This window comes from Rhinolophus sinicus, chromosome 15, assembly GCF_057876585.1.
Source record: "Rhinolophus sinicus isolate RSI-liver-muscle chromosome 15, RSI-T2T, whole genome shotgun sequence".
Taxonomy (NCBI): domain Eukaryota; kingdom Metazoa; phylum Chordata; class Mammalia; order Chiroptera; family Rhinolophidae; genus Rhinolophus; species Rhinolophus sinicus.
This window is the reverse complement of record NC_142515.1, coordinates 11565231-11583869: the sequence shown is the minus strand read 5'-3', so window position 1 is coordinate 11583869 and position 18639 is coordinate 11565231. Positions and strand designations below refer to the sequence as shown.

Here is an 18639-nt window from a genome sequence, read left to right as displayed (position 1 = left end):
ATTCTTCTTGTACCAAAGGCTTTTTATCCATAATTCCACTTGCGTAACAGATGGTTCACTTAAAACCTTACAGAAGAAAGCAGCTCTCAGTTAAACAACCATCACCACCACCACCAACAGATGTTTATAGAACATCTACTATTTTTTGGGAAATCCTAGGTCTAGAAGTAAAGCAAGGAAGAAAGAAGGAGAGGAAAAAACAAAAAGTTTATTCTCCTTCCTCTTGTGTTACTCATTTTCTCCTATAGCCTCCCTTCTGTATCACATGAAGACACTTGTTTGCTTTCCCTCCTCATATCTTTAGTTTAAGTCAAAGAGTTCTCCTGAACTAACCCTTCCAATTTATTCTGCTCTTCTCCTGTTGGGCCAGGACCATCTATGGAAGAGAATCGGTTGACTGATAACTTCTTGGCTCTTTCTCCTAGAGCTGGAAGATGGATGGGTGTCTTAGAAAAAGAGACTCAAGCTACCTGGTCAAGCATCACCCACTGGCTTCACTTTGAAATTATGGAGCATCGGGCATCCAGGGGTTAGCACAAACTCCCCACCTGTGGCATCGTCAGACAATCTGTGAGTTTTGGTGGTTATGGTGCTAGAATTAGAAATTTTGTCAAACGATTTTCTGTGACCTGATCATATTAGAGATGCATATACCAGCTACCTCCTGTCATGGATATTTTCATCACCCCCACCTGCCACTCCTGGAATTACCTGATGAAAGGAAGAGAATAAACTTAAGATTTCACAGAACACCAAATATTTACTTGCAAAGGAGTCTTAACACTGAGTGAAAAATAATGATCTAAAAATCCATTATAATATGCTTTGAACTACAGTATTTACCATTGATGTCACCAAGCACACCACAGCTATGTAGGTAGCAAATTAATATCGGTAAAAAAGTTAAACATGATTCCTAAGGGCCCAATAAATACCCCAAAAAAATATGCCTCAAGTTTTACAAATATTTAGCTCACTGCCAATTTTCATTACAGCTCTCCAAAATCATAAAGACGAGGTTTCATAACTTACAGCAAGGATGGCCACCTCTTTAACAACCATAAAGTACCTGTTTTATTCATTTCCCACCATGGAAATTATGTTCTGACGTATTTGGCCTATCAAGGAAAGTAATTTCTTAAAGTAAATTTCATTTATGTCTAAAAACAATGATGGACAGTTCTGCTCTCTCTCCTACTTTTCATTTTCTACAGTCCCTCTACTTTTTCTTTCTAACTTAGCATTCCTTTCCATTTGTCCCCTCCCTAGATTTACAGGGGGGAAAAATATGCACCTATAAAACAAATATTCACAAATCTGAAATAAACATGCTCAGAGACAAAAAGATAAATAGTTTGTAAACGTAAGTAGAATTCAATTATTTAACAGTTTAAAAACAAAACTGCCAGAGTTTCTGAAAATATTCACCAGGCTTCCCCATCTTCACATTGTGTGCTTTTCAACGTCCAGTATGTTATTCATATACTTAAAGGAAGTAAACATACGAAAGGTTTATAGGGGTATTTGGGCTAAACACCAATGACTAATTCCAAACAGTTCTCTCCAAAACCTAGTCTGCCTAAACCCCCCAAGTAAATGTCTCAGGCCTTCAATTCCATCACTAGAATCCCAAATCTGACTGTTGGGAAAAGTACAGTTCTTGGGGGCTTGAGTTGCTTGGCCTGGTGCCTCGTGCACATTGAGCTGTGTAGTTAATCTCCAAGAGCAGCACCCACTGTGGCATGCCTGCTATTCTTTACCATCTGGAGCCTGGAGTTGATATTAGCTTGAACCACACATGCAGGAGAAAAGAGAAGAAAAAAAGAAAAACTCTCATTCACATTTAACTGAAATTGATGGCAGAACAATGCACCACGCCGTCTCGGCTTTTTCACATGTAAGAAAAGAAAAAAAGGGTAAAGTACAAACCTTCTCCTTTGTTTTCTGGTTCTCTGCTCTAAGGTCTTCATATTCGCCGATTGCTGAAAGAAAAAAGGAATGCAATGTTATATCACCACCAAAAGTTTACTATAGGAAAAACCTGGGAATTCAACAAATCCCTACTGTCTATTTACTAGGATGGGGGTGGGGTGCAGACGAGGCCACAGAAGGGATTCTGCTTTTAAGAGGAAGGAAGAAAAAGAGGCCATAGCACATAGTAACCCACCAAGCCCAATTTTGGTTCTCCCTATGTCAGCAGGAAGATGTATGAGTCATAAGTGACCTACGACAGACAAGTCACTTCTCTTTGATACTAGGCACTTGGTCCTGTGACCAAGAAGACATGTGGGTGTTCCCTGAAGTTCCTTCCAGCACTAGTAGGCTGTGGGCTGTCATCAGAGGTTTATTTCTAAAATCAGCCTCCAGAACATAAAGTAGCTGTACATATTCAACTCCCCATCACACATCAGCTTTATCCACAGAGCATAAAGTTCATGCTATGAGCATTCAGCTAATAACAACTATGCTCAGACACTGCAAGATTATCAACCAAGTCAGACACCAGGCACATTCATTCACCAGGTTGGCAAAATAATGTGAATTATTTGGCACTATTTCCAATTATGTGGGAAAAAAACAGCAGTTTTCTACTTCAAACCCACTATTGCCAGAAAAATAACATAACCTGAACCCCCACATTCATCTTGTAGCCCAAGCACCATCCTGAAGAGCTGAGAATATTACATGTAGCACAAATGATGGGAAGAAAAGGGATGATGTGGGATTAATGACGGAACACAATGTCTTAAGACGGACCTAACAGAACTGCTCCCAGACCAGTACCTTCACTGGTACCCGAGAGCCAAGAAAGCATCAGATGGCATTTTTATACTTTTACTTTGAAAAAATTTAATTGGGATTTATCTTTTTAAAAAAATCTTTTTTGTCTTTAAAAGAAAAAAGGCAAACAGAACTTTCTATTTCTATGAATAAGAGTAATCTGAAGACAGAAATAAAAAATCTGAAACCAGGGGCTTCAAGAACACCCCAGATAATCTGGTCATTAATTCTACAAGTGTATAATTCTAACCACTGGAGCAGAGAACATCCCAGAAACAGACAGTTCGCATGGTAAAGTATATGTTTTATTTCCTCCAATAGTGTCTCAAAGGGTTTAGAACAGCTACTATGATGGTAGGCCCAAAATCTCAAATCCAACTCCAATGTATAAATATTTATGGGATTATACCACCATAGGCCCAAAAACTTTATTAGCACTCCATGACCATCTAAGTAAGAATTAATGGACAATTTTATTATAGCCACACCCAAAAAGAATCCTTAAAAATTAGCCCATAAAATAGCTGAATGTATACATGTAAAGATATATAGCCCTTTTAAAAATTACATTTTCAACAGAAAAGATTTGATCGACCACAGAATGCTGCCCTCTGCACACCAGTTCGTCAGCCTCCATCATACAAACTCCAAACCAATGAGTACAAACTAAATTGTTCTTGATTCTGGGGGAAAAAAACAATCAATAAAACGCCCCCCTCCTTTTTTAACAGAAAGAAACAAGAACTAAGCGATTCTAAAAATATGTACTTATGCCATTGGGTAGTCTACGGTCATGGGCCCAAATATTATTATTGTATCTAATATTGTTTTGAAAATTAAACATATACTTTGAGAGACTGTGCATTAGTTTACTTGACCTTTAAAAGTATCTGTAGATGAAGTTGAAAAACCAAAATGATTTACCACTCTATTCTCGATGACCTACTTTACAGATACACAGAACAAATAATAAAGGCTTAAAAACCATGATCTCATATTGACATTAAGAAAATTTTTCCTATTGAAAACATCAGATAATGCTTTGAAGGCTTTTTAAAATACCAATACTATTTTTCCATTATATTGCCAATAGACTCCAGATGAAACATTGTAGATTCCCAATTACCAGCTCTTTATGAAAAGTGCTAATTAAGAACCCTTCACCTATCATATCTTAATGGAAACCACAGAAAATTTGCTTTGTGTGATAATGTGCTAGTTAAAAATAATAATAAAGCCAGGTACAGGGCAAGGAGAAAAAGTACGGGAAGAATTCCACCACTTGGTAGCAGGAAGGGGCATGTAAAGGATAGAGCATAAAAGAAAAAGGAAAACAGTTACGAATATTTTTGTTTCTTTGAAGTTAAAAAACCAAGCTCACTGCTCTAAACAATATTTACACACACACACACACACACACACACACACACCATAGTGAATACATATGTAACCCCATCCTCAGCAAAACTGATAAAAACTGAAGTGACCTATGTTATTCAGCTACTTCCTTTTCAGCAAGGCTAACGGGTCACAGAGAAAGCCTTCTTATTACTTCAGAAAGGGCTCACTCACAGTTTGAAAAAAAATTTTAACTCAATTGCACAGCTTAAGTGATTTGATGGGAGAGCCTCCAAATCTTGAATTAACAAGAGCAAAAGAAAAGATGAATTTGACCAATTCTCGGCCATATGAGAAATATCCACAGCTTGGGAAGACGTCGTCTCTCAGTTTACAGGAGTAGTACATTTCACTGCACTATAAGGGCATATAGCACAGTCGTTAAAAAGCATAGTTTTATCCCAGCCTGAGCACTTACTAGCCAGGACACTTTAGGCAAATTGGTTAATCTCTCTATCTTCATCAGATTTCTCATCTGAAAAACAGGAATATTAATTATACCTGTCTCATAGTGTTGTTATTGAGAGTGAATGAACATGGAAGATACAAGAGTGCTTAGGCATATTAAGTGCTCAATACACGTTAGCCATGGTTGTTGTTACTGATACAGCAAAGTACATCAAATCTTGTGTGCACGACAAGAGATTAGGCTGCTCCCTAATGCCCTCCGTCCTGGTCTTACTTTTGTCACACATGGTCTGAAAGATGGCAGAGCGGAAAATCCCTGAAACCCTAGGCACCACTATCCTCCCTCAATACGAGGCTTACCTAGTCTAGGGCAGACCTTGGGCATCCTTTTTTTTTTTTTAAGAAGTGAGCACCCCAGGTGATTCTAATGCGCTGCCAAGGAAGGGAATCACTACCTAAGAGGACAGAATGGACGAAAAAGGAAGATGTGGAGAAAACAAGGAGAATATCAGGCAGAGCACGTGTTTCAAGAATCATGCTGGTTTTCTATTTTCTAACTGCCTAATGCCAAGAAAGGGAATTTTCTTTCCAAGCAGCACATCATGACATAGCCAGCCCAGGAAGTAATGGAGTCAACTCAGTTGTTTCAGAAAGATGACAACTGAGGTTCCTAATCACAGGCCAATAACGTCTCTGGCTGGGGTGAACAGCATCACAAAACTGTCCCTGGGACCATCCCAGTTTTAGCACTGAAGAGTCCAGTGTCCCTGGAAATTTTCAGGTAGGTCCATCACCCTATCTCTAGCATTAGCTCCAGATCAGTATTTCCAACCAATAAGTTCAAGACCTGCACAGTCCCATATGGTAGCCACCAGCCACATGTAGCTACTTACATTGAAAATAATTAAAATTACATAAAATTTAAAATTCAGCTCTTCAGTAGCACTAGCCACACTTCAAGTGCTCAACAGCTGCATGTTGCTAGTGGTTACCACAGTGGACCACGGACACAGAACATTCCCATAACAGCAGGAAGTTCTACTGGACAGTACTAGTCTGGACAGCTGTGTCCAGAAACTCTCTCTATAAGCACCTCAAAGTCAACACATTAGAAAGTGAACTCATCAACTCCCATTCACTCACACCTCCTCCTACTTCCTGTATGTAGGAACGCCTTTCACTGGTGTCCGTACCTGCCTTGTCTTCAAGCTAGTGCCTCAGGGTCACCTTTGATTCCCCACTTCCTTCCACCACCAAAGGACGATCAAATTGCTCAGATCTCTTAAAATGTCTCTCTAATCTGCCCGTCCTCCACAGCCAGTACCTCTGCCCTAATTCTGACCCTTAGTAATGGCAAAACCCTTGTATCTAGCTTCCCTCTATCCCAAGTTCATTTTTCATAAGGTAGATAGTGTAGTAACCAAGCAACCTGGTTATTTTGTTCAAGTTTAAAAGCCCCTAAATGTTAGCTTCACAACCTGGACCCCACTCAACCCCCCTCACACACACCCCTGCCCTTCAGCCTCAGAGACCACAACTCACTATCACATCCGAAGTCCCAATGCTTCCCTGAACCTTCTAACACCTTTACTACCCAGGTGCCTTTACAAATATTTTTTCCCTCTGCCTGTGAGTCTTTCTCTTCCCACTTTCCCCACCTCTTCTCTTCAATGCAATACAATTGTCATTTCTTCTAAGAAACCCTCCCAGTATTCCACAGGTGAAAATCAGCACTTCTGTGTATTTCTAATCTGCTACGAGTACACTGTTCATATATCTCTACCGGACAGAGCGTCTACATATAACGTTATAAATGATCTGAACACAGGTCTGTCTTCTTGTCTTTTCTCCCACTTAATTGATTGTTCTACGTGTATACTTCACACCGAGCTGAATACCAAGCACGAGTGGGTGCCTGTGTTGAAGGAATGGCTAGCTCACATCAATCTGTGATGTAGAGCAATTAAGCCAAATAGTAACATCTCAATTTTAAAAGTGAAGACACAAATACACAGACAAGTCAAGTCCCACCGTAAGAAATGGTGGAACCAGAACCAATCTACTGAGTCCTAGTGTTCATGTAAAAAACGTTACTGAGCATAACTGCAGTGTGCCAACGCACGAGACCAGAAATAACCCTCTAGGGTAAAGACTATTCTTTATGCATCCAGGTGCCCACATCTAGCACGATGCCTGACATACAGTAGGCACTTGACCCATGTGTGTTAATTAAAGAAGGAAAAATGGATCTCAGTCTTCACGTGAACAAATCATAAAAGAGCACATACTCTCCTCCCCATATTAAAAGGGTCTCTTACGTCATATGTTATAACAGGATACTTATAAAACTGGAGCTTTAAATAGCCATTAAATACAACCCGAAAACATTGCCTCATCAGCTCTTCTAATGTAGATTCTCATCCACTGAGTCTGCATCTTTGAGACTCATGGAGCCTTGAAACACCTCTTAATGAAGGGGAGTGAGGACATGAGTCATCACACATAATGTTCAATTAGGACATTACTCCCTTCTGCGTACATCCCAATGGGTCCTGCTTTTAAAGCCAGAGTAGAAAGAGAAGTCATTTATACCTCACTTGTTAATTAAAGCATTAGAAAAGCCACGGAAAACACTGCTGGAAAAACTCATCAAAAAACAAAGGTAACAGACTTGATATCTGAAAAGAAATTATGCCAAATCCGAAATTCACTCATTACTTGGTAGAACACACGGTTCACAGTTCAGTGTTAATGAATTAATGATGCTTAAGAAGTACTCTCAACAAACTATATTAATGATTTCAAATTAACCAACAGAAAGGAAAAGAAACTGAGGAACTTTAAAACACAGATATGTCTGGTTTCTGGTCTGGTGTGTAAGGAGCTTGTAAATCGACATTTGTGTACTCACAATAACCAAAAAAAGCTGAACAATTGTTGAAAAGTCAACAATTCTTATTAGCTCTATCAGAGAATTAAAAGGGCAAATCACTACTCCAAAAGCATCACAACTTTAATCACAGCAGAAGCCACGGTGCAGAACCTGCTCACCAACCAGATAGGAAAACTACACTGTCATTGACACACTGCAGGAAGCTCAGTTCTAACAAGTTTATGAGTTAAAAACTTCAAGGGGTGGAACAGTCTTAGGAGGGCCCCCTCCCCCACTTTTATGAGTTTTACCTCCAAGAGTGCTACCAGGTCCTCACAGCAAGTACCAGAGAAAATGTCCCTACTACTTCTGGCTAGGGAGGGGGAGAGGGGCCATTGTGAATTATGCCTAGAACATTCTGTTCTTAGGGGACCTGCCCTAAGAGAAATTCTTTTACCAGAGCCTAACAGACTTAAGGAAAGGTAACAACTCAGACCCCTCCAGTCTTCCTATCTCAGCTAAGGGGGAGAAAAACAAAAAGGAGACGCACTTGTGGAAGTCACAGCCCCGGGCACAGGCTCACTCCGTAGAACACTGAGACCTTCTCACCACACTATAGGACACTTCCCTTCCCCCCCATACCTGACCACCACATGAATGTTTACAGCAGCTTTACTCATAACTGCCCAGACTTGGAAGCAACCACGTGTTCATCAACAGGTGAGTGGATAAACGAACGGTAGTACATCCATACAATGGGGTATTACCCATTTCTGACAAGGAATAAAAAGAAATAAATGAGCTATCAAGCTGGCAAAAGACATGGAGGAAGCTTAGATGTATATTGCTAAGTGAAAGAAGCCAATCTACAAAATCTTTGTACCATACAATTCCAACTATATGACATTCTAGAAAACGCAAAACTATGGAGCTGGTAAAAAGATCAGTGGTTACCAGCTCAGAGGTAAGGAGGGAGCAATGAACAGGTAGAGCAGAGGGAATTTTGGGAAAAGTGACATTTGGTATAATAATGTGATAGTGGTACATTTGCCAAAACCCGTAGAACGTACCATGCAAAGAATGAACCCAAATGTAAACTATAGACTTTAGTAAATGATAATGTACCAATATTGGTCCATCAACGCTAAGAAATGTACTAATACAAGATGATAATGAGGAATAGGGGCGGTTGGAAGGTGAAGGGCTATGCAATAATTCTCTGTACTTTCTGCTCAATTTTTCTGTAAACCTAACACTGCTCTCAAAATGTCTTATTTAAAACAAATATATTTAGCAGAATTCAGACACTAATTTGTGTCAATGAGGATTTTAACTAAAAGGATCCTAACAAGTGGTCTGACAAGTTCGTGAACTTGTTGCAACGATGCTGCTAACCTTTTTTGATATCAGAGAGATTATTCGTTATGAATTTGTACCAATTGGACAGTTAACCAAGTGTACTATTTAGAAGTGCTGAAAAGACGAATGAAAAAGTTAGACAAAAATGATGTGAATTTTCGCCAATTCATGTTTCTTGCATCACGACAATGCACCAGCTCATACAGCACTGTCTGTGAGGGAGTTTTTAGCCGGTAAACAAATAACTTATTGGAATACCCTCCCTAGTCACCTGATATGGCCCCCAATGACTTCTTTCTTTACCTGAAAAGAAAGGAAATATTGAAAGGAAGACATTTTGATGATTTTCAGGACATCAAGGCTAATATGACGACAGCTTTGATGGCCATTCCAGAAAAAGTTCCAAAATTCTTTTGAACGGTGGACTAGGTGCTGGCATTGGTGCATAGCTTCCCAAGGGGAACACTTTGAAGGTGACCATAGTGATATTCAGCAATGAGGTCTATAGCACTTTTTCTAGGATGAGTTCGCGAACTTAATTGTCAGACCTCATATATTACTGTTCAATGTACCATACAAAAATTTCAGAACTCGTGTTCTAATATTTAAAATGTTTAGGCAGCATGGTAAGCAGAGAAAAACAAAAGCTGTGTTCCTTCTACATTTTAAAGCAAAGCCTGGCTGCGTAACAGCTTTATAGAATAAAATCTACAGCACAACAAAATTTAAGATACATGTACTTTTTGGATCCAACAATTCCACTTCTGAGAATTTTTCCTACAGCTATGCTTACAGATATATGTGTACAAGGATGGAAGCAGCACTATTATTTTTCAATAAACTTTATTTTTATAAGCTTTAGATTTGCAGCAAAATTGCAAAGACAGAGAATTCCCAGATAGTCTTCACTCAGTTTCTATTATCAACATTCTACATTAGTATGGTACATTTATTACAATTAATTAATACTGACACATTGTTATGAAGGAAAGTCCATACTTTATTGGTATTTCCTTAGTTTTTACTTAATGTTCTATTTTTGTTCCAGGATCCCATCCAGATACCACATTACATTCAGTTGTCCTGTCTCCTTAGAAAGCTCTTGGCTGTGACGGTTTCTCAGACTTGTTTTTATGACCTTGACAGTTTTGAGGAGTACTGGTCATTTTTTGTAGAGTATCCCTCAATTGAGATTTGTCTGATGTTTTCCTCATGATTAGACTGGGATTATGGGTTTTCTGGGAAAGACGCAGAGGCAAAGTGCCATTTTCATCGTCTCTTGTTAAAGGTACATACTATGAATATGACTTAAATCACCATTGAAGTTGACCCCGATCACCTAGCTGAGGTAATGTCTGTCAGTTTTCTCCACTGTAGTCACTTCCCGGCCCCCCTTTCCCATACTGTCCTCTTTGGAAGACAATCACTATGCGCACCCCTCACTGAAGGAACAGGGTGTTATGCTCCACCTGTTTGAGCGGACGTGTCTATGTAAATTATTTGGAATTGTTTGCATGGAAGAGTTGTCTCTTCTCCCTGCTTATTTACTCAATCATTTACTTATATCAGTTTGGACTCATGAATATTTATTTTATCCTTTGGGTTATAACTCAATATTTTGTTGTTCAAATGGTTCCATCTTTGCCCACTGGAAGCTCTTTCCGTTGGTTCTTGTATCTCTTTGACATAACCCCATCATTGTGGACTTACTTGTTTGAGCACTTCCTCAATTTCTGGTACGAGATGATCCAGGTTCATCCTGTATATTTTCTGCCCCCATCACCCCAGTCCTAGTTATCAGCAACTTTTCCCAGGCGTCTACTTCCTTTTATAAGAGAATGGTATTCATTAGAAGCCACGTTCTGGAGCTACATCTAGGCTCTCAGTTGACTATGTACATATTAACCCAATGTACATACACATACCTATAAATATTTCTATATGTAGCCATCTGCAGCTATATTAAGCTAAACATGAGTTCATACTGATGTCTCCAACTCTTATCTATTGCTGGAAGCATTATTTTTTAACAGCAAAAAAAAACAAAATCCAGAACACAAAAGTGTCCATCAAGAGCATGTTAACTACATTGTGGGAGAGGCGTATAGTGGAACACTATCCACTCAATCTTTAAAGATTTAACTCTGCACGTACGGATATGAATTCTATAATGTACATTAAGTGATAAATAACATGTGCAAAGAACACAAAATTTCGGGGAGGAAATACAAAACAGTAGATAACTCTGAGGAATGGAAATGGGGTTAGAGCACCATGCATCAACGGGGTGATAGCGCCCTCAAAGAGGAAAATAACCTCAGGTTTTACAATGGCTTGTAGCCACCCAAAGGATCACAATACACAAAAAGGTGTACAGTATATCTGTGGCATTAATATTTCACGGGGATGAAATATTAGTGATTAGTGGGGGAAATGTATAAAAGGACTCCTTAGGAGAGTACAGAGAAATAAAGATTGAGAAACAATGAGTTAAAGGGAATAAGCACTGTACTTTTCACTTTATATGCTTTTTTTTCCCCCTGTAAGTATATGTTTTGTTTTGTTTTTATCTACGTAACGGAAGTGTTAAGTCAGGGGTGTCCAAACTGCGGCCAGCGATCCATTGTTAATTGGCCCATAGCAAATTCCAAAAATATATTTAGTTTACTTAAATAAACCAGGTGAGGCAATACGTACTTCACCTCGAGTGAGTGGCCCCGCTGTTTGTGTATTTTACTACATATGGCCCTTGGTGAAAACCGTTGAAAAAAGTTTGGACACCCCTGTGTTAAGTGAACAGTGACATTCTGGCTAGAAGACGTAGTTCCTTAGCACATACTAAGTGTCCATCTCATGGAGGGTTTGGCTCAATTGGTGTCCCTTCAGCAGTGGCTCACCAACTTTAGGAGGAAGTTGGCATTTTTAATAAGTATGCTGGTTTACAACAAAAACCATGTGACCCACAAAGCCTAAAACACTTATCTGGCCACTTACAGAAATAGTCTGACTGACTCTGTACGGATCCAAGACTGACAATGCTTTAGCTTTTCCAGACCAACATGGTCAGTGTGGTAAGCAACAGCTCCAGCCCCTTTTGTTAAAATAAAGTGCTAGCTACTTTCTAGCCCAGAAGCCAAGAGAACGTTAGATGCCTCTTTTAATTACTAACTCAGCTCTAAGAATAAGCTTGACTAAATTTCTATCCGAACCTTAAGCATTATCTCAATAATCTTGGGGAAAATAATAGTAACTCTATAGTAACTATAATTATTAATTAATTATTACTAATTAATTATTACTATAGTAATAATAGTAACTCTAAAGAAGGAGATTACCTTGCTTTAAAACCAATTAATTATCATACCATAGGAAATCCATTTTAAACAGCGTTAGCTCAAGAACAGCCGATAACTTTTGATTTGGTGGTGATTGTTGTTGTTGGTTGTATGTTAAAACATCCTTATGGTTAAGTGGCAATCACTGTCTTCAAAATTTCCTCAACAAGTTGCACATGAACACAACGTTACTATGCTGACCAGTTTAGGGACAGCCATTGTTTGTGTCTGCCCAGCCTGCATCCCCTCTTCTGGTAATAGCACCCCATTCTTTTTTGAATAACTACTCCAATCCACTGGTCTTTGTGGGGACTGTCAATCAAGGTGCCCTGCCCCTCCCTGGCCAAAGGATTTAAACACATGACCCAAACTAGGCCACTTAGACACTCTTCCTGGAATTTACATGCCTACCACCATCTCTAAACTAGGAACTTCTCAACAGCAGGGACAAGGTTTTATTCATCCCTAGATCTCTGATGCCTAGCACAGTGCCTGGCTATGAATATTCAATGCATGTGGGTTGAATACATTACAAAGAAAATCATGTACCTTAAACAAATGCTAAGCTATCATTTCCCAACAGAATTCTGGAGGGGGAGCAAATTGTATGATGTTTTGTAAGGGAAATGTCCACTTTAGTAGCTAGGAAATATGCATTGGAAATAGTATCCTAAGTTGCCATGTCTCAGTGCATTAAAGATGTCAATCAGCCCAATAAAATAAAGCCCCCAAAAAGACAAAAGGAGAATTACCTCATTACCTCAACATCTGCTTGAACATAAGCAATCGCACACTGGCTAATTTTTTTTTAAAGGGACATAATATAACTTTCTAGAAAGACATAATATAGCTAATTATACCATTCACTAGAAGGGAACATACAATGTTTTGAAGTAATTCAGAAGTGGGTGTGATTTATAAGACACAGAGCTTAGGGACTGGTAAGTATAAATTAGAGATTGTTCATATTATGACAGACTCCGTCATTACATTTCACAACTTTTGTCAAAAGCAACCTTATTCCCCATACCACTGACGGCTGCACATTAGGGAAGGCTGCTGTCAGCTCTGCCATTTACAGTAAAGAGGCGCCTTCTTTCTGAACACCCTCTTGGGGAATGGGTTCAAATTTCAGACTTAAAACTCAACAAGGAAGGAACGAAACGATGGAACCTCAACGGACAATAAAGATGTAAAAAGATTTCAAATATCACTAATAATCACGTAATACAAATTTTTAAAGGTACCATTTTTGTTCATCAGAGTGGCAAAAATTAAGAAACTTGAAATTATATGCAGAATGAAAAGAAGTGGAATTCCTTATCTTATCACTTTTTGAAAACTGACCATCCATCAAAAGATCTGGTATCCACTAGGAGATATTACCAATAATAAAATCTCCAACAGTCTGGAATATGAATTAAGAGTCTTTAGGGAAGGATGGAAAAGGCAAAGGGGAATAAGAGGTACAAACTTCCAGTTATAAAATAAATAAATCATAGGGATGTAACGTACAGCACAGGGAATATACTCAATAATGTCATAATAACTTTGTACAGTGACAGATGGCTACTGGACTTATCGTGGTGATCACATCGTAAGGTATATAAATGTCAAATCAATATGTGGTACATCTGAAACTAATATAGTATTTCATCACCTATACTTTAATTTAAAAAAAAGGTCTTTATGTTTAGAAATTTATTTTATCAGAAATAAATTTATGTTATTAGAAACTTAAAAACTACTCATAGAATCCAGCCCCTCACTAAAACACTTGAGAAATCCCAGATAAAGATACTTCACCCACCCACTAGATTCATTGATGCCTGTGACTTTATGACTTTGAGCTAATCTATGGTGGTACTGGGAAGGCAAAATCCATTAACATTTATCCAATACTTTCTAGAGGCTAGATACCACGAGGACTGAGTTCTGACCATTTTAGTGAGGTTAAATAATTTTCCCAAGGTCTCACAGTCGTCAACAAGCTCACACAGGAAACAGTTTTGTTTCTAGGGGTGTGTACTCCCACCGGATCCACATACACTTCCTAATGGTACGGGGGTGGTTTGAAGGAGCAAAGTCCTCATACTGGACAGGACTTCATAAAATCATCTGGTTTAGTCAGGTAAGGCTTGATGAACCACAAGACCCATGAAAGGGACAGTGACTCTTCCAAGTTCACTGAGTTGGGGAGTTGAGCCAAGAGAAGTAAAAGAGCTGTGACTGAACACCAGGATTAGCCACAGAGAAGGGGCCCTCTGGTGACATAGAGGCCATGTAACCAAGTTAGTCAGAAAAGCACATGTTCCTACACGTTTTTACTTCCTAAATTTGTATGGTTCCTCTCTTTCCTGACCCTTATTCTCAGGCCACCTATGATCTGGGTGATAATAATTTTAAATTTTAAAAGTGTCAAGTTCATATTAATTTGGCTTTGTTTAGCAGTGTGGTTAAGTGATGAAAATGATTAAAACAATTCTTTATTAAGGGATGCTCTCCAGTTATCAGGCAGTGTAGAAATACATGTACTGTACATGGCATGGCCTTGCAGTGGTCGAGAGCCAAGTCTTAATTCAGGAAGCCCGACACAGGCAGGGGGTTGACTTACTGACTAATAAAATGCAAAAAATGGGAAGTGATAAAAACACATCATGGCCTGAAAATCCCAGCTGGGTAAAGAAATAGGAACTACAGCAAACGAGATGAAAAACTGGAAAGGCTGTAGCGCAGCGCCGAAGGCCTCCCCGCGCCAATGTGCAAGGGTGGGGCCAAGACTAGGGAGCGGGAGCGGGGCCAGCTGAGCAGCCCCCATCGACCCCTCCCAAGATGTGCAGCCCCACCCGCTTCTCCCGCCTGAAAGGTGGTACCGTGGGAGCGAGTCCGCGCCAAACCCCTGCCCCTTCCCCTAAGCCCTGAACGCCAGTTAAGGCAGCCAGCCGGTGGTGCTTTCCGCACTGCCGGGCCTGACACTCCCTGGCACCCTCCGTCCTGGGCTCTCCAAAGCGCTCAGGGCGCGAAAAACGCTTCTCCACGGGTAACGGAGGTACTGGGGTGACCACAGAGGCCGCTATACCTTCCGCCCAGCTGCCACAAGCCCTCAACCCAGCGCCCTGGCGCCGTCCCGGCTCTCGGGCCGCGGCTGCCCGCACCTGGCGGCCGCGCGCCCGCCTACCTTGCTCCTTCAGACTGGTGATGAGCTGCAACTGCTTCTCCTCGTCTGAGCTGTTCATTTTGGCAGGTTGGGTCGCGAATAAAAGGAAAGGAGGGGAGAGGCAAGGGCTACAACGGGGGGAGGGGGAAGAAAAAGCAAGATGCCGCTGGCGTGCGGCTTCACTACCCGGAAGTTGGATTTGCTCCCGCTCCTCCTCCTCCAGGCGCGGAGCGGGCGAGTGAGATCATCCCCACGCACCTACTCCGCGGCCTGGGTGGCTTCACCTGCAGGCGGCCGGCGGGGCTTGCGAGAGGGCGGGGTTCACCGGCAGCCCGAGGGCAGGAGATTGGGGCGCGGGATGGACGTGCGGTGACCCCGGGGCCGCAGCCCTTGCCCTGGCCCGCGGCAGCCGCCGCAGCTCGGCTTTCTTCGCGGAGGCCGGCGCGGCAGGTTGCGCGGGAGGGAGGGCGAGCGGGCCTGCGTGTGTTCGCCCTGGCTCGCTCCTGCACTCCTTTTCTCCGCCTCTACCCACGCTCCGGACACCAAGACGAGAATTCAGAAGGAAACCGGCCTTGGATCTGCAGCGTCTGTAGGAACCCCACTTTGAACGCTACCCGAGGGCGGGTCTCAGCGAGCCACGGATGTAGAGTGGGACGTAATGGGCAACAAGCATCCAGGCTCCTTCCCCAGTTCTCACACAGTGGATTTTGGGGGCGGTGTGGAAAACCCTAGGTGCCGCAGGGGCAAGCTCAGTGGTGTACGTTTTGCACCTCGAAAAGCAAACACTGAAACAGGCCGGCTGGGGAAGTTAACACACAGTGAGTGAAGGAGGGCGTGGTAGTAACAGTTCCCAGGGCCAGAGCTGACTTTCTCCAGCTCCCTGGGATTGAGAGGCTGTCACAACGTGGGCCCTGCAGCACGTGGGTCGCAGGTCTTCACGGATCATCTGGTTCGTGATTGGGAGGACCTTCTGTTTAGCGAGGCTGCCACGGCAGTCCGAATGTCCAGGGTCACACAGCTGCCCGGTAGCAGAGCCTGGCAGAGTGAAGCCCAGCCTGTGCCCCACCACACTGCCCTCTGCACGGTTTGAACCCAGCTCGGGGTTACACCCTGACCAGAAGAGGGGCGGCAGGCCTGCCAGACTGCAAAATGGTTCTGCCCCACCCCCAATTGCTGGTCAGTCTCCTGACCTCTTTGAACGTCATCTGAAGAATGGGAATCATACTAACACCTACTCTTCAGGAAGAGTTGTAAGGATTGAACAGGGAGAGAAAGCTATACAAAGCATCACATCCAGAATTCGACGTAGGATAAGCGTTCTTTCTAAGGGAACCGGTCTGTGGGAAAAGGGTTATAGATGCTAATGATAAGCTAAAACAGGCACAGTTTTTTTTACACTGATCATTAAGCATCCAATATAAATCCAAATTAAATTAGACTTACCGAACATCTTCATTTTCCTCAACCTCAATACTCTTGGTGTGTCTGCTCATTCTTCACTGGCTATTTTATGAAAATATTATGAGTGGGTCTCTCCATGAGAGATGGGGGGGTGAAATATAGATAAATGCTGTAACTAGTATCTGATAGCTCCTACTAAATTATAACTCAAAACAAACTTGAAAAAAATGGTATTGCTGCTTTCTCCTAACAAAGATGATGTAATAGTTTAGCACAGGTGATTCAGTGGTAGAATGATCTAAAAGGGCAGCCTAGTATTTTTAAATACAGTGGATTAAAATTTTGACACTTCAAAAATAATTTTCGTACGGGATCTTATTATTCAATTGTTTCTCTAGTGTTTCATATGACAGTTTAAGACAGTTGCAGATCAGCTGCCATGAAGATCCCCCAGTCAATAACCAAATGGCCTCTGCCCTGAGATTCCATTTTTAATCCTCAGTTTAAAGAAGGCCCAGGAAACATGAAACAATTCAGACTCAGCTACATGAAAATATGAAGGCTATGTGCTGCCACCAGGTATTTTGTATAAAGAAACAATTTCTTTCCAGAAAAATAATCAGGAGATTGGGTAACAAATCACGACCATGTCAGTTTTGCCTGGCAGCCAGGAAACCTGTTAAACCCGATCAGGCAGCCTGACTGTTGGGCAATGCCTAGAGCTAGCCTCCTCTAAATCTAAATAACCAGAAACATCTTCTCATATGCAACCAAATATCAACGGAGCACCTGTTCAATATTCGGGTTAGTTCACCAAGTTCTATTTTTTAAATGACTGATTTAATTGTCTACTTCAATTATACAGTAATTAGGTAGCACTTTTGGAGTTTAAGAATGAGTTAATTAATTATCAAATCTACAATCAAACTGAGTGCTTTGGTCCCACACTGAATCTGCAGCTCCTTGAAATTAATCCTGTTTACCTTCCTTGAAATTAAAACAGCCTCCTGAAATACAATATGGTATTATCTTGAGGGCATGGAATGAATTATTAGGATGGCTATTAGAGTCAATTATTGGGATTCAGCTCTCCATTACACTATGGTTTATTTATATTATATGAATATTGATGAAAGGATAGTAGTGATATAATTAGTTTTTGTTCTTCTTAATAATGCATATAGGGATTTATATTGCAGGCATTCTACTGGACTTATAAACTTCCATATAACATATAATTAAAAAACATTAAAAATGTATGTATCTATACATACACTGAGAGGGGGGAAGGAGAGACTTTTTAAAAATGCATTGGAAGTCTATGCACCAAACTCGGGATAATGGCTGCCTCTAGGGGTGAAAAGTAGATGCACAGACCCAAGCAGGGAGTGGAGTAGGAAAGAACAGTGATGAAAAGGATTTTGTTTTTCGTGTTTGTTTGTATTTTCCTGAAATTAAAGCATATTCGCATTATTTAGGTAAATCTTTTAAAGTATATGGATAAATAAGATCAAAATACAATAGGAAAAAAACATTCATTTCCTTTGATCCCAATATTAATTCCATATTATGGAATCTATCCTAAAAGGTGTTACAGACAGACCTATTTATTGTAATGTTAATTATGTATAAAAGTGATAATGTTGGAATATTATTTAACAATAAAAAGAAATAAAGTGTTGATATATGCTACAACATGGATGAACTTTGAAAACATTACGCTAAGTGAAAAAAGCCAAACAGAAAACACCAGATATTGTATGATTCCATTTATAGAGAACTCTCAGAATAGGCAAATCCATAGAGAGAGCAAGTTAATTGATTGTCTAGGACAGAGGGCATTGGGGAAAATAGGAAATAGGTGCTAAAAGGTGTGGTATTTCTTGTTGGAGTGATAAAGTTTTCTAAAATTGACTGTGGTGATGGTT

At 40.7% G+C, this 18639-nt stretch overlaps 1 protein-coding gene across 2 annotated transcripts in view; it reads right to left on the bottom strand.

Annotated features, from left to right (window-relative positions):
* SHTN1 (shootin 1) overlaps nt 1–15804 on the bottom strand; it is a 94122-nt gene extending 78318 nt beyond the window's left edge. The window contains exons 1-2 of one of the 2 annotated variants that reach the window (XM_088791841.1): nt 15497–15804; nt 1930–1982 (exon numbers count right to left, since the gene is read on the bottom strand). Coding sequence is in view for 1 of the 2 variants with exons in the window: in XM_019725249.3 (XP_019580808.3) it covers nt 1930–1982; nt 15332–15389 (111 nt within the window). In the remaining variant the exon portion in view is untranslated. Of the gene's footprint in view, nt 1–1929; nt 1983–15331 lie in introns of both variants that reach the window. The other variant, XM_019725249.3, reaches the window with a different exon arrangement.
* Nucleotides 15805–18639: the final 2835 nt, after the last annotated feature.